This window comes from Giraffa tippelskirchi, chromosome 12, assembly GCF_054371585.1.
Source record: "Giraffa tippelskirchi isolate mGirTip1 chromosome 12, T2T-mGirTip1v1.2.pri, whole genome shotgun sequence".
Classification (NCBI taxonomy): domain Eukaryota; kingdom Metazoa; phylum Chordata; class Mammalia; order Artiodactyla; family Giraffidae; genus Giraffa; species Giraffa tippelskirchi.
Genome location: NC_137286.1, coordinates 140,379,879 through 140,394,910, shown reverse-complemented (window position 1 = coordinate 140,394,910; position 15,032 = coordinate 140,379,879). Strand labels below are relative to the sequence as shown.

General features: G+C 39.2%; 1 protein-coding gene across 26 annotated transcripts in view; it reads right to left on the bottom strand.

Moving 5' to 3' along the window:
* PCCA (propionyl-CoA carboxylase subunit alpha) overlaps positions 1-15,032 on the bottom strand; it is a 409,555-nt gene that overhangs the window by 152,607 nt on the left and 241,916 nt on the right. For all 26 annotated transcript variants that reach the window (XM_081548961.1, XM_081548973.1, XM_081548977.1 and 23 more), the window contains one exon: positions 7,728-7,838. In XM_081548961.1, coding sequence (XP_081405087.1) covers positions 7,728-7,838 — 111 coding nt within the window. The remainder of the gene's footprint in view (positions 1-7,727; positions 7,839-15,032) is intronic.

Here is a 15,032-nt window from a genome sequence, read left to right as displayed (position 1 = left end):
TCTATCAGAAGCCTTGATGGCCTAATAAACCACATTCCTACAGGCTTTGAAAAGTTCCTAATCGTACCTAACCCTTCAGCAGTGATGGAAACATTCTACTTTGATTCTATCAAGCTACCCTACATGAGGATTACAGAAATTTGGCCCGGTCTTCTCAAAAACATACCATCTACAAGAGCAGTTCTCAAAGTATGGCCTGGGGACGACGGGGAGTCCCCAAGAACTCTTTGGGGGTCTGCAAGGTCAAAACTATTTTCATAATAATGCTAGGATTTCTGTTTTCTCCCCCCTCTTGTTTTCTCAGGAGTATACAGAGGAGGAGGTTCCCTGATCTAGGAGATACAATGTGTGATGATATCATTCCTCTGATGTCAACATATAATGGATTTATTATTGTTACTTTGAAAATGAATTAATAATTATTTTTAAAGCTCCTAAGTTTTAACTTACAATATGGAATTCTCCAGGCAAGAATACTGGAGTGGGTTGCTATTTCCTTCTCCAGGGGGATCTTTCGGACCCAGGGATCAAACCCACGTCTCTTGCATCTCCTGCATTGGCAGGTTGGTTCCTTACCACCAGTGCCACTGGGGAAGCCCAATTTACAATATGGCAAATATATAACCACAAAGGCTCTTTGGAGTATGAAGAGGACCAGTGTTTCTCAAACTTTATTGTGCATCAGAATCACCTGGATTAAAGCTCAGATTCCCATGCTCTACCTGCAGAGAATGACTGGTAGTTAGCCTGAGGTGGGGCCCAGTAATCTTTATTTCTCTTAATAACAAGCTCCAGAGTGATGCTGAAGTTACATGTCTCCTGATCTCATTTAAATAGAAGCTGTTTTCGACTCATCTTTATCAAACTGTGTAACACAAACCACTTAGCAGTAGCTCATGACACCAGTTTGTGGGTCAGATCTGCAATACAACTTATGAGAGCACTTTGCTCACACTATTATCCAGAGTGTGTGTATCCTAAGTCATGATGTAAAATACATTTATTACAGTGGTTCACAAAGTAGTCTCTTCTCTAGACACATCTGCACATCATGTATCGCCAACAGAGGGGGAAAAAAAAGGCAAAACACAGGTAGCCTTAAGCTTTTAAATTACTTGTGTAGTAAGCCTCGTGAATCTAACTGGAATTATATAAGATCTGCATATTAATCTGAGAAAGACCAGCACTCATAAATGCCAAATCTCCCAAACAATAACTGATTTTTTCCCTATGTGTTCAGATTGTGTTTTTTGTTTCTTGACAAGATTTTACAGTTGTCTTCATAAAGGATCTGTCTGCACTATTACATTTTCTCTATAGTCTTACAAGATACTATAGTTAATATGAAAAGATTTGGGGTTTTTTTTCCATTTCCCTTTCAAGCTAGCTTCCCGCAGTAACGTGCAGGATACTGAATCAGCGTTTCACTTGCTCTAATAAATTATCAGCTGCATTGACTCAGACAGTATTGAGAAAGGAGGTTCCCAAGTAAAAATCGAATTCCATCACATCTCATAGGCAAACTGATACAATGCATAACAACTTTAACCCTTTTACTGATAGCAGAACAGATTTTCAAATTTTGCCAGTGAGAAATATGCAATAAATTTGGTATGAGTGCTAAAAACTTCTTGACTTCTGCAACTCAACTGAATTTGTTTCTACAGTTTTTTAAAGAATCTCGAGTGATTTTAATAGAAAGGGGCTACGAAGATCATCAACTCCATCTTCTGTGCAGTGTTGGACAGATGGTTATATATGACCCACAGAACTCCTCCAATATAGGAAAATGAACACTTCTTACAAGGACTTCTGAAGCATTAGCCAGTTACTTCTTATACTGAGTGAGACTGCTTCTTTGTGACTTCCACCCACAGATCTGGACTTTTCCAACCTAAAGTAACATTGAATAATTCTACTCCCTCCTCTGCTTATACATCACCAATCTAGACTGCAGTTAGACATCCTGTACTGAGCTTAGTTGCTCAGTCATGTCCAACTCTGCAACCTCATAGACAGCAGCCTGCTAGGGTCCTCTGTCTACGGTGATTCTCCAGGCAAAAGTACTGGAGTGGGTTGCCATGCCCTCCTCCAGGGGATCTTCCCAACTCAGGGATCGAACCCAGGTCTCCAGCACTGCAGGCGGATTCTTTACTATGTGAGCCACCCGGGAAGCCCTTAGACATCCTAAAGCTTATTAAATAAAATAAATGTCCTGACCACTCTTGGGGTACTCTGGCCATGTCAAAGAGGGGTATTCTCGTCCAGAAAGACAATGTATCCGAGATACTATCATAACCAAGAATACTTTATCCTTTCTATTATACTTCTTAGATACAGAGGCATTGCAATATGTTTTAATATTTGGAAGCCAATTTTGCTCTTTACTTTTCACATAATCTTCTTGGCTATTCTCAGAAATCTATGGTTACATATAAGCTTTAAAATGATTTATGTAGTAAGCCTTGTGAGTCTAACTGGAACTACATAAAATCTGTGTATAATCTGAGAAAGACCAGTTCCCAAAAATGCCGAGTCTCCCAAACAATAACTGATTTTTTCCCCCATGTGTTCAGATTCTGTTTCTTGACAAGATTTTACAGTTACAGTTGTCTTCACAAAGGTTCCATGTCTTCCCCATTTCATTTTCTCTATGGTCTTACAAGATACTATGGTTAATATGAAAAGGTTTGGTTTTTTTTCTACTTTCGTTTCAAGTTAGCTTCCACACAAAAGAGTCACTGACTTGGCATACTTTTCTTGTTGCACTCAGCCACCCTGCCAAATTCGCTTATTAAGTCTAGAAGTTTTTATTAATAAAACTAGGATCTCTTGAGTTTTCTAGGAATATAATAATACCTGGGGAAAAAAAGACTGTCTCTTTCAAAAGATATTTATACCAACTACTTCCATTTTTCCTTTTTTATCCTTTATAACAGTGTTTAATAATAATGGTAATTTTATAGTCAACCTCATTTCATTCCTGATTTTAAGGGAAATGATTTCAGCATTTCATCATGTAAAATGATGCTTTTTATTAGTTTTCAGTAAGCAGCCTTTTAATCAAATTTAATTAGCTTACTTTTACTTTCATTGGAAATGCATTATTAGAAGCGTTTCATTACCAAATGGCTACTGAATGTATATCAAATACCTTTCTAACATCTATTTTTTGGTAAGCAATCAGGAGTTTGCAAAGAGTCAGACACAAATGAGCAATCAACTTTCTTAATCTTCTGGGGGGATAATTTCAAAGCTGTAAACCCTCAACAATGTCAATGCTCTCCACTCCAGTGGTTACTGTAGGTCAAGCCCCTGTTGCAGCACCTCTTTGAGGGCCTCTGTAAAGCCCCTGCTATCACCCACCCACCTAGCTTTAAGCAGCCTCATCTGTGTTCTCCTAAGTGGTTTTCTTCCTGCCGCCTGTAACACTTGTCTGGTGGTTCCATTTAAAGGCAGTGTGTATGAGACAGTGCTAACAGGTGTCCTGACCCTGAGCCACGCGTGCTCTAAATGTGGGCTGCGGCTTGGCGGACCCCTGGCCTCGTGGGTAGGGTAGTCTGCGGGTCATTTTGTTTGGGGGGAATCTTTGGGTAATCTCTTTAAGGGTTGGTTAGATTTTTCAGGGGCTTCCCCAGTGGCTCGGCAGTAAAGAATCCTCCTGACAAGAGGGAGACTTGGGTCTCCTGGGTTCCATCTCTGGGTGGGGAAGATCCCCTGGAGGAGGCACGACAACCCACTCCAGTATTCTTGCCTGGAGAACACCATGGACAGAGAAGCCTGGCGGGCTGCGGTCCATGAGATCGCAAAGAGTCGGACATGATTTAGCGACTAAACAGCAGTAAGATTTTTCTGGGAAAGATATTCTACTATTGTGCCTGTAGCTATTTGCCTGCCAGCACTCTGGGAACCGAGCGGAAAACAGGGCTGGGGAGAGAAGGAATCACCATATTATGTCCACTTTCACTGGATCCTCTACCTTCTCTGCCTGATGTCCCTCAGTGCACGTCCCTCAGTCGTGTCTGACTCTTTGCAACACTAGGGACCGTAGCCCACAAGGAGCCTCTGTCCATGGGATTCTCTGGGCAAGAATACTGGAGCGGGTTGCCATCTCCTTCTCCAGGGGATCTTCCTGACCCAGGGATTGAACCCATGTCTTTATGTCTCCTGCAGCAGCAGACGGGTTCTTTATCACTAGCGCCACCTAGGAAGCCCTCATTGTTCTCCATGGGGAAGACCCTCAAAGCCTTTGCCAGGGCGGAGAAGACAGAGGCACCCTGTAAGAGTGAGAGAGGTGAGGCCTGCAGGTCTAAAACTGAGCACTACCTGTCCTCAGGGATTCTTCTAGGCTCTTTCTCCCTCGCTGTGAAATCCTCTTCCTTTGTATGCAGATGGCTCTGTTTGCTTGTGATCATCAGGTCAAAGTGTAGGCAGTTGGGATGTGGGGGAAGGAGAAGAGCTCCAGTGAAGAGCACCTGCTAATTCTCTAACTGTAAACACCTTCTCCAAGGCTTATTTCAAACCACCAACATCACATCAAAGAAGGAGGATCAGGAAGAGATACACGCAGAGGCTTTCCTGAGGCAGTACTGTGGCCCCAGCATCAGAGACAGTATTTAACGTTCTACACTCCCTCACCCTTGAAGCCATTCTGGACCCTCCAAATCACAACTGGTTTCTTTTTTCTCTGCTCTAAAACACTCCGTCCGTATCTTCACCTTTAGCACTCCTTCTGTTCTGTCCTGTAGTGTAGTTAGTTCTTTATATGTCTATTTCCCTAGTGATACAACCACATTAAGGATGAGGAAAATATACTATTTCTCTTTGATTTTCTTCTGCTGCATATACAAATTATTTGTTGAATGATTTTAATGACTGAATTTTTAAAGGCAACACTTCAGTCATGTATTGACCACTTTTAAAGGTACAGAAATACATGATTAAATTCAGAGGGAAAAAAAGAGACGTATAATTTAATGGCAGACTTCTTGTGTTGAATCAAAGTTTTCTAAACATTCTGCAACTTTTCAGAAGAGAAAGATCATTCTAATAATTTCTTTTGATAGGGCTGGTGGTTCAAGTGCAGCAAGGCAGCAGAGAAATAAGTCCAAAATTTCCATTTTAGGCTAAATGAAATTATATTTCTTAAAGTATCTTCTTCTTCATTTTCCCTTTATTTTAAAGTCAAAATATCTACTCCTCCATTTTGCATTTACTTTTCAGAATCAAAGGAAAATAGTTTTCAACATCAGCATCTAATAAGTTGATGTGACAAACAAATTCTGTGTATTCTATTTTTAAATTTTAGACACAATCTTTTCAAAGTTCAGCCTAAGAGTCTTTAGTAAGTAACACTGTCCTAGTCTACAAATAAACTTGGGATAATAAACATATATAATAGAAAATTTTAATGCAGTCATAAAACAGGCACTAGCCTATGAACAGAGTCTGGGGTAGCTGGACAGATGGGAAGCAGATGGGTAATCCCAAAGGGGCAAAATGACCCAGCCTCAAACATATGGATAAGATCCTGGATTAACTTCAGTTGCCACTTCCTGCTGTCTCTTTCAGGCACATATATCAAACAATCAAAGATGACACAGTTTAATATATTTAAGACCTCCTATGGAGAAAAATTGGGAAGAAGAGGTAGAATAATCTGAAGAAGAAGAACGAGATATAGTAGCCATTTAGAGAAGAAAGAACTGACATGAAAACAATACGAAGGAATACAATAAGCGGCAGACATTAAGAATGGCAAACACAGGTGTGTACTTTTAAAGTCCTTACATGACAACATACAGCATACTCTGAAAACGTCTGTGATTTATGAATTTGAATTCTAGCACAACAGAATGACTATTAAAACAGAAGTTGAAAACTCTAAGTTTAATTTCCGGCTTTATTATGTCACTGATCATTTACCCCTATCAGTCTTTCTATGTTTTGGTTTCCTTACACATAAATTGAAGGCTGAATTAAAAACTGCTAACAGCCTCAACAACTTACAACAATTTAAAAACTATTATGCATAAGAAACAGAATTATAGTGTCTGTAATAATAACCCCCTGTCCAAAAAAGAAGTGTAATATATTAAGCTTATTACAACAAACTGCAATATTTGATTTTAAGAAAACTTCTGAGTTCTCTTGAGAATTTGGAATATTTTCAATTGCTGCTAAATATATATCACAGAGTAACTAACTCCGATTAGAAATTTTAAGTGTTCCATGGTAATGGGATATAACACCAAATATGCATAAACACATATATAAATGTGTAAATGTATACATAAATGTCCATGTACACACACAATATTTTGATCTGTCATCTCCTCCTGCCTACTGTTTCATGTAAGCCAGGCAGACACAAAAGCACATGGGAATCCAAGTCCACTTCACAACTGATAACAACAACTTTAAATTAAAACTTTAGACAGGACAAGAAGCCAAAACTTTAGGATCAAAACTAATTTGTAATCTGAATACACACACAGTTAATTCAAAATAGTCAAGGTGACACCTTCTCACCTACACTATGAGCACCATTCCTTTCATTAATTAGACAAATATTTATTTAGGGTCTGCTTTAGTTGTAGGGATACAATAAAAAGCAAAAACATAAGTGGCACCTGACTTCATGAAACCAACAGATATGAATGAAACAGTCACATAAGTAGAAAAGTGCAATCATGTTAAGGTTGTAATTTATGTTTCTAAAAATTCAAAAGTTCAGGAAGAAGAACATGATGACTTATTGGTCTCTGTTTCAAGTTCTGAAATAAAACACTTTCTTTATTTTTCTTGGTACTAATGATAAAGGCCTGTAACATTAGAGTTTTGAAAGAACAATCAAATCAGTAATCCCCAGTTAGTCTTACAAACATTCCATATTATAAATTCTATTGTAAGAAATTGCTTTGTAAATGTCTTTAATATCTCTACATGAAGCTGACCTGAATCTGTATACAGCTCCTAAAATGGAATCATTTTATATATTAGAACACTTTAAGTGGATATGAAGAACACTTAAAAATTGTGAGAGAAGATCTAATCTTCATATGTACCCAAGTGCTTTAGAAACATATGGAGAGCTTTCTGGCCTTCACTTGAACATTTCTAGTAAGTCTCATGTAAGTGCTGTCAGCGTCTTAATACCGTGTTAACCATGTTTCTGATGCTCGTTCAAGGGTTTTCTCTGACTCTCACTTGATGAGGAACTTCTCTGCCTAGAAACACTCACGGGCAACCCTGCAGTGCTGAGCTTCACAGTCCACTCATTACTTTACTCAAAACTCAATTTTCAGAATAAAACCTTCATCTTCTTAGACATCTCCATTGTCATTGATAGGAATAGCACCTGGTAGTCTGAAATTTTCAGTGTTCATTTTCATAAAGATACAGTGTTAATATTAAACAAGAGATCCTATATATACTCTTATCAACAGGAAATACAAATCTGTATTGGCTTTCAGAAACATAACATTCCACAAACTAGTTGAATTTCTCACTCAACAAAATTATAGTCTATTACACATTCATGAGCCAATCATGAATACCTGAATCATGAATGTCAATAGCCTAGGATACTCTAAGTATTAATATATTAGTATCAAGTACAACATAGGCCAAAAGCCCTAATTTCAGAAGAGAAGAAAGCATCCATTGTAATAAAGTATAAAAAAATAATAACTTTAATACACTAAAATACTTCGATATATACAAACCTTTAAAGCCATCAGGATATACATCAGAAAGAAATTTAGTGTTGATGTCTCCTTCTATAAAGCGTGAGTTGATTATCACCTCTCGAAGCAATGCAATATTATGTGTAACACCTAAAAATAAAATAACAGATTGAACTGAAAAACAATGAGTCAATTAAAAATATAATCCCTATTATATGCATAAATGTATTATTAATGTCCTATGACCTAGCAAAAACCATGCAAAATTACTTATCTCCTTGATTTCAGGTGATAACAAAAAATCTGAACTTGAGGCAGCAATAAAATATCAAATGTAAATTTAAGAACCCTATGATTGCCAAGTCAATTTAATGGGGACATCAATGTCTTTTCAATAAATGGTAAAACCACTAGATATGCATCTGGGAAAAACAGAAGATGAACCTCAACCCTAAATCACAGGATACATAAAAATTAACTCAAATTGGGTCACAAACCTAAAACTGTAAGACTTACAAAAGGAAATACAGGAGAAAAATCTTGAGGTAGAGAGCAGATTCTTAGTACACAAAACCCATGAGCCATAACAAAAAGTATACCAACAAATTATACTCCATCAAAATTTAAAAAGTCTGCTCTTCGAAGGATTTAGTTAAGAAAATGAAATGGCAAACTACAGACAGAGAAAATATTCACAAGACATATTTCAAATAAAAAACTTGTAACTGGACTATATAATGAATGCTTACAACAATAAGATGATAAACAAACAAGGTTTTAAAAAAAGAGGCGAGGTCAAATACACACAGCTATATTTAAAATGGATAACCAACAAAAACCTATCCTACAGCACATGGAACTCTGCCCAAAGTTATGTGCCAGTCTGGATGGGAGTGGGGAGAATGGATACAATGTATATATACATATGTCTGAGTCCCTTCACTATACACCTAAAACTATTACAACATTGTTAATTGGTTATACCTCAATACAAAATGTTTTCGGTGTTAAAGAAAAAAAATTTTTTTAAATAAGCAAAAGATATAAGCAGACATTTCACAAAATATATACAAATGGCCACCAAGCACAGGAAGATGTTCAACAACACTGTCAAAAAAATATGGAAATATACTCAAATACCAATTTAAGTGGTTGAAAGTTAAAAATATAATACTAAGTGTCAATGGATATGTGGTACAAGTGGAACTGTCACAACCTGTGATGGTGAGCAGGGGGAAATAAACTGGTACATTTTAGTTTACTTTCACTTTGGACTGTATGAAGGTTTCTTTAAAAGTTAAACATATATTCATCATATGATTCCGGAGAAGGCAATGGCACCCCACTTCAGTACTCTTGTCTGGAAAACCTCATGGACGGAGGAGCCTGGTGGGCTGCAGTCCATGGGGTCGCTAAGAGTCAGACTTGACTGAGCAACTTCACTTTCACTTTTCCCTTTCATGCACTGGAGAAGGAAATGGCAACACACTCCAGTAATCTTGCCTGGAGAATCCCAGGGACGAGGGAGCCTGGTGGGCTGCCGTCTATGGGGTCACACAGAGTCAGACACGACTGAAGCGACTTAGCAGCAGCAGCAGCGTCATATGATTCAGATAATTCACTCCTAACTATTTACACAAGTTAAAATAAAAACATATGCCTACACAAACACTTAAACACAGATGTTAACAGCTTTTATTTGCAAAGTGAAAAACTGGAAAAAGTCTAAATACACATCAATAATGAATGAACTAACAAAACGGTTTGTCCATACAACGAAATTCCACTCGGCTATAAAAAAGAATCCAAAATCACTGCAGATGGTGACTGCAGCCATGAAATTAAAAGACATCTGCTCCTTGGAAAAAAAGCTATGACCAACCGAGATAGCATATTAAAACGCAGAGACATTACTTTGCCAACAAAGGTCCATCTAGTCAAAGCTACGGTTTTTCCAGTAGTCGTGTATGCATGTGAGAGTTGGACTATAAAGAAAGCTGAGCACTGAAGAATTGATGCTTTTGAACTGTGGTGTTGGAGAAGACTCTTGAGAGTCCCTTGGACTGCAAGGAGATCCAACCAGTCCATCCTAAAGGAAATCAGTCCTGAGTGTTCATTGGAAGGACTGATGCTGAAGCTGAAACTCCAATACTTTGGCCACCTGATGTGAAAAACTGACTCATTGGAAAAGACCCTGATGCTGGGAAAGACTGAAGGCAGGAAGAGAAGGGGATGACAGAGGATAAGATGGTTGGATGGCATCACTGACTCAAAGGACATGAGTTTGAGCAAGCTCCAGGAGTTGGTGATGGACAGGGAAGCCTGGTGTGCTGCAGTCCATGGGATCACAAAGAGTCGGACACAACTGAACTGATAAAAAGAAGTGAATCCCCTCATATACACAACAAGGATGAATCTCAAAATTATTATACTGAATAAAAGAAAGAAGCAAGACCAAAAATAATGCATACTAAAGGCAACCTACAGGAAGCATTAGGACCAGGTCAGAGAGAGAGGGTGGACTGCAAAGGCCACGAGGAGACTTTGGGAGGTGATAGAAATGTTCAGTCTTTTGATTATGGTGATGGTTTCACAGGTCTATACATATGTCAAAACTCACCAAGTTGAATGCTTTAAATATGAGTAGTTGATTATATGTCAAGTATACTTCAAAACTGGAGAACACAATGGCAACCCACTCCAGTATTCTTGCCTGGAAAATTCCATGGACGGAGGAGCCTGATAGGCTGCAGTCCATGGGGTCGCTAAGAGTTGGACACAACTGAGCGACTTCACTTTCACGCATTGGAGAAGGAAATAGCAACCCACTCCAGTGTTGCCTGGAGAGTCCCAGGGACGGGGGGGCCTGGTGGGCTGCCGTCTATGGGGTCACACAGAGTCGGACACGACTGAAGCGACTTGGCAGCAGCAGCAGCATACTTCAAAATAAGTAGAGAAGAAGGAGGAGAGTTAGGGGGACGGGAGAGGCGGAGGACAAAGAGGACAAGGAGAAGAAAAATGCTGATGATCAGGAAGGAAAAACTGAGCCGAGGACGCAATGACTGCTTCAAAGTGAAGGAAATGGCAACCCACTCCAGTATTCTTGCCTGGGAAATCCCATCAACAGAGGAGCCTGGCAGGCTGCAGTCCATGGGGTTTCAAAAGAGTCGGACATAACTTGGCGACTAAACAACAAAACAACACAATGACTACTCCAAAGTGAAGTTAAAATAGGTAACTACCACAGAAGGGTGTGAATGGTTCGAGGAAGAATATATGATTTAGAAAAGCTTATGAAGGAGGTATATTACAAAAATACTAAATAGGAATAAAAGGTAGAGCGAAGAGGCATCTTAAAACCAAGTACTAGGGAAAGCAGGTATTAGATCAGGCGTCCACTAGAAGGGCAATCGGAGTATATCACAGAGTTGAAGTAAACAGAGAGGTTTGTTAATTCCTTTCAATTCTTTAACCCACTGCTGCATAGTTCCAATTTGTACTACTATGCTTCATAATAAACCTAGAAAGCCTGATTCTGTTCTGGCTATTCAAGCCTTGGAGAATCCTTCCCTATACAATAATTACAAAGTAGGCAAAGAATCGCTCAGGTTCAAGTACCTGATTGACCTCTCAATCTGAGTAAGCTATTCAAACTCTCAAAGTTTTAATGTCCTCATTTGTGAAATGGTGATAAATAATAAAGCCTACTTAACATGACTGTCATGAGGTACAAATGAAATAATGTTTACCACAATGCAGGGCACTCAAAATGGTGACTATTATTGTGCTCATTATTATTCTTCTATATGAGAATAAATATAGAGCAGAAGACAACATGTAATTAATAAACAACAGACAGAAGCTTAACAGCACTGACCTACCTACCTTCTAGGTCATTTTCTCTAAGAATGTGGCTCTACAAACTTAAGCTTACACCTAATTCTAGCTGGAGGGCATACTCATCCTATAAGCAAGATCAGCAAAGTATGGCCTGCGGTTCAGATTGTAAATAAGGTTTTACTGAAACACAGCAGTGTTCATACAGGGTTGTCTTCAGGCTTCAACAGTAGAGCCTAGTGGTTGCAACAGAGACCACGCGACCCACAAAGTCTAAGATATTTCTTCTCTGGCCCTTTACCAGAAATTTGCCCACATCTGCTACCAAGTGTTAACAATGTTGATGTTCCAAGCAAATTAATCTATGTCTATCAGCAATTTCTCCATACCTACTCCTCACGCAGGAGTCAGGTATCACAGGAAGGAAAATGAAAGTAAACTGTATGGTATATGTTTTGGAGGAACTTTTAGTAACCAGTGATAAGAGTAAGAAAATAACCAAGAAAAAGAAGACACAAATAAGGAAACTGTGATCCAAAGAGACTGAATCATTCATCGAATGTTTAGTACATTATAAATTATAATAGTAATACATATCAAATAAAATTTTAAATACAGAAGCATCTTGTGACAGACTGCAGGATTCCCCTAAATTTTACTTTTTATTTTGTCCACAATAGAATCCTAAGTAAATGAAAGACCATCCAGACAGACTCCATTTTCCCATCTATGTTATAGCTAGACAGGACAGACTAATTTCAAGGAAAAAAGAGTATAAGGTAAAGAAATGTATCCAACTGCAGCCTCACTTACATGAAAGAAGAACTGCTTGATCTTCCTTTCCTTCCTTTTTCCCATGGGCTCTCTGACACTGCAGGAACTTGGCTTTGGCAATGTGGACGAAGGGGAGAAACAAGGCAGGTGTATGGGGTGAGCAGAGGTGAGAAGAGACAGGTCTCTGTATCTCCTGGAATAATGGCCATAGGATACTAACTTGCCCCATCAGTGCAGACCAGCCAGACCATTAAATGAGAAATAGATGAATTTCTATCTTATTTATACCACTGGATTTAAGACTCTTTGTTACAGCAGGTTACCCTGTAACCTAATGGGTATATACAGGGGAGAAAAGTCATTCTTTTCAATATGACTTGCTATCTCTGAGCCAACAAACGTGAACAACTTAATACATCTTCCCAGGTATTTTTCTATCCATCTCTTTATACAAGACCATACTAGCAACCATACAAAAAATTCTGAGCATCTCTCTTCCTGACTCAGAAGATATCACGTCTATAATTTTATAAAATCCAATTTTCAATCTATTCAAACTACTTCAAAACGTTTAGAGAAAGTTCCAAAATTCAAATTTTAATGCTACTCCTTTATTTACTCCATGGGAAAAGTTTTCACACACAGACAATAATCTAATAAATATCTTCCACAGTACGTGCCCAGGAGGAATGCACAGTTATTTCACCCCTGCTTTGTGGATAATGACTTGGTCCATACTCAATAACTAATGTTTTTGAAGGGCTTTTGTAATTATGTATATCTCTACAAGGAACTACCAAAAAGTATGGGGTCACAGAGAGTCGGACACGACTGAAGCGACTTAGCAGCAGCAGCAGCAGCAGCAGCATAGCAACTTCTGATTACACCAATATAGCTAACAAATCATTGCAAAAGTTAACATTTGCCTATATTATAGGTGAGTTGTTTTTCTTTTTTTTTACTTCCACGGGGGTCTTAGTTCCCTGACCAGGGATCAAACCCGTGCCCCCTGCAATGGAAGCACAGAGTCTTAATCAATGGACCACCATCGAAGTCCCTAAGTGATGGTTTGCTACATAAAAACAAAGAGCAATTTATTAAAAAGCAAAGTATTTAGGATGCTTAGAAAGACAAACTAGGTAGGCAAGAAGTTAAAACAGAAGATACCATGAAAGAGTTCAGGCTATACAGAGGAAAGGAATCCCTCTGTCATATGTTTTACAAGCACACAAAACTAAATCCCTTTGGAAGAAGAAGAGTTACGACTTGCCAGGAGATTTATATGCACAGGAAATGACAGATGCAGTGTCCCAGGAAGAGGAAAGAGACCTGGCCGGGAAAGAAAACAGAAAAAGACGCAGAAGGACACAAAGGCGGGTAATATTAGAGGGGAACTTAAGAGTATTCAAGAATTTTCATCTTGGTAGAAAGTGAATAACAGTAGGTATTTCTATGAAGAGGGCTACAAGAAGGATGACTCTTTGCGATCCTATGTTCTGTAGCCTGCCAGGCTCCTCTGTCCATGGGATTCTCCAGGCAAGAATACTGGAGTGGGCTGCCATGCCCATCTTCCTGACTCGGGGATAGAACCTGTGTCTTTTACATCTCCTGCACTGGCAGGTTGGCTCTTTACCACTAGCACCATCTGGGAAATCCAAAAGAAGGACACTACGGCCAAAGGGTATGAGCAAAGAGGACTGGCGCACCAGAGAAGTCAAACAGGAACATTCAGGGTCTAACAGCCTAGCAAAGATTTCACTTTACCTTGAGAGCAACCAAATGGCTGAAACAGGGTAGACATGACTAGGTTTGTGTATTCCAGGAATCACTCTGGTGCTGCTACAGAAGAGATTGGGAAGGCTCAATAGTGAAGATGGGAAAAAGCAAGCTGACAACTGCAGGAGATGTGCTAGAAAATTGTAAGGCCTCAGCCCATAGTTAGGGAGTCGATGAGACAGGAGAAAGGCAGCCACACTTGAGAGATGTCTGGGAGGCAGATGGGGCTTGGTGATTAAGGGGATGGAAGGATGGGGAAGGTGAATCAAGCACCAACACCCGAACTTCTGACTCTGCAACATCACAGACAATAACACTTACAGGAAAGGAATAGGTTGAGAGGAAAAAACTAGATGCATATTTTGCAAGTTAAATGAGAGACGCCTGTGAGATGGATTGATGTCTAAATCATTAGAATTCAGACTGGCAGGCAGATTAGAATGCACATACATCAGAATACAGAGATCGTGGAAGTGGACATTCACATGAAGGAATCCAGAAGAGAAAGTGGAGCACAGACATGCAAGACCAATCCAGCAAGTTTTGGAAAAAACAAGATCCTAAAGGAGGGACCGGGAAGGATGTTAGAAGACCAAGGTGTAGTCGTAACTTCATTTCTAAAATAGTGTTCTTGTATATACAGTGGGCTTCTCAGGTGGCACTAGTGGTAAAGAACCCACCTGCCAGTGCAGGAGATGCAAGAGATGCGGGATTGATCCCTAGAAAGATCCCCTGAAGAAGGAAATGGCAACCCACTCCAGTATTCTTGCCTGGACAAGAATCTCATGGACAGGGGAGCCCGGTGAGCTACAGTCCTTGGGGTTGTAAAGAGTCCAACACAACTGAAGCGACTTAGCACAGGCACATAAACACATTAACAATTCAGAATGTTTTGATTTATAAGCTATTTTATGTAAATAGTAAATAACTTAGAAAGGCAGTCTCTCAGCAATTTTG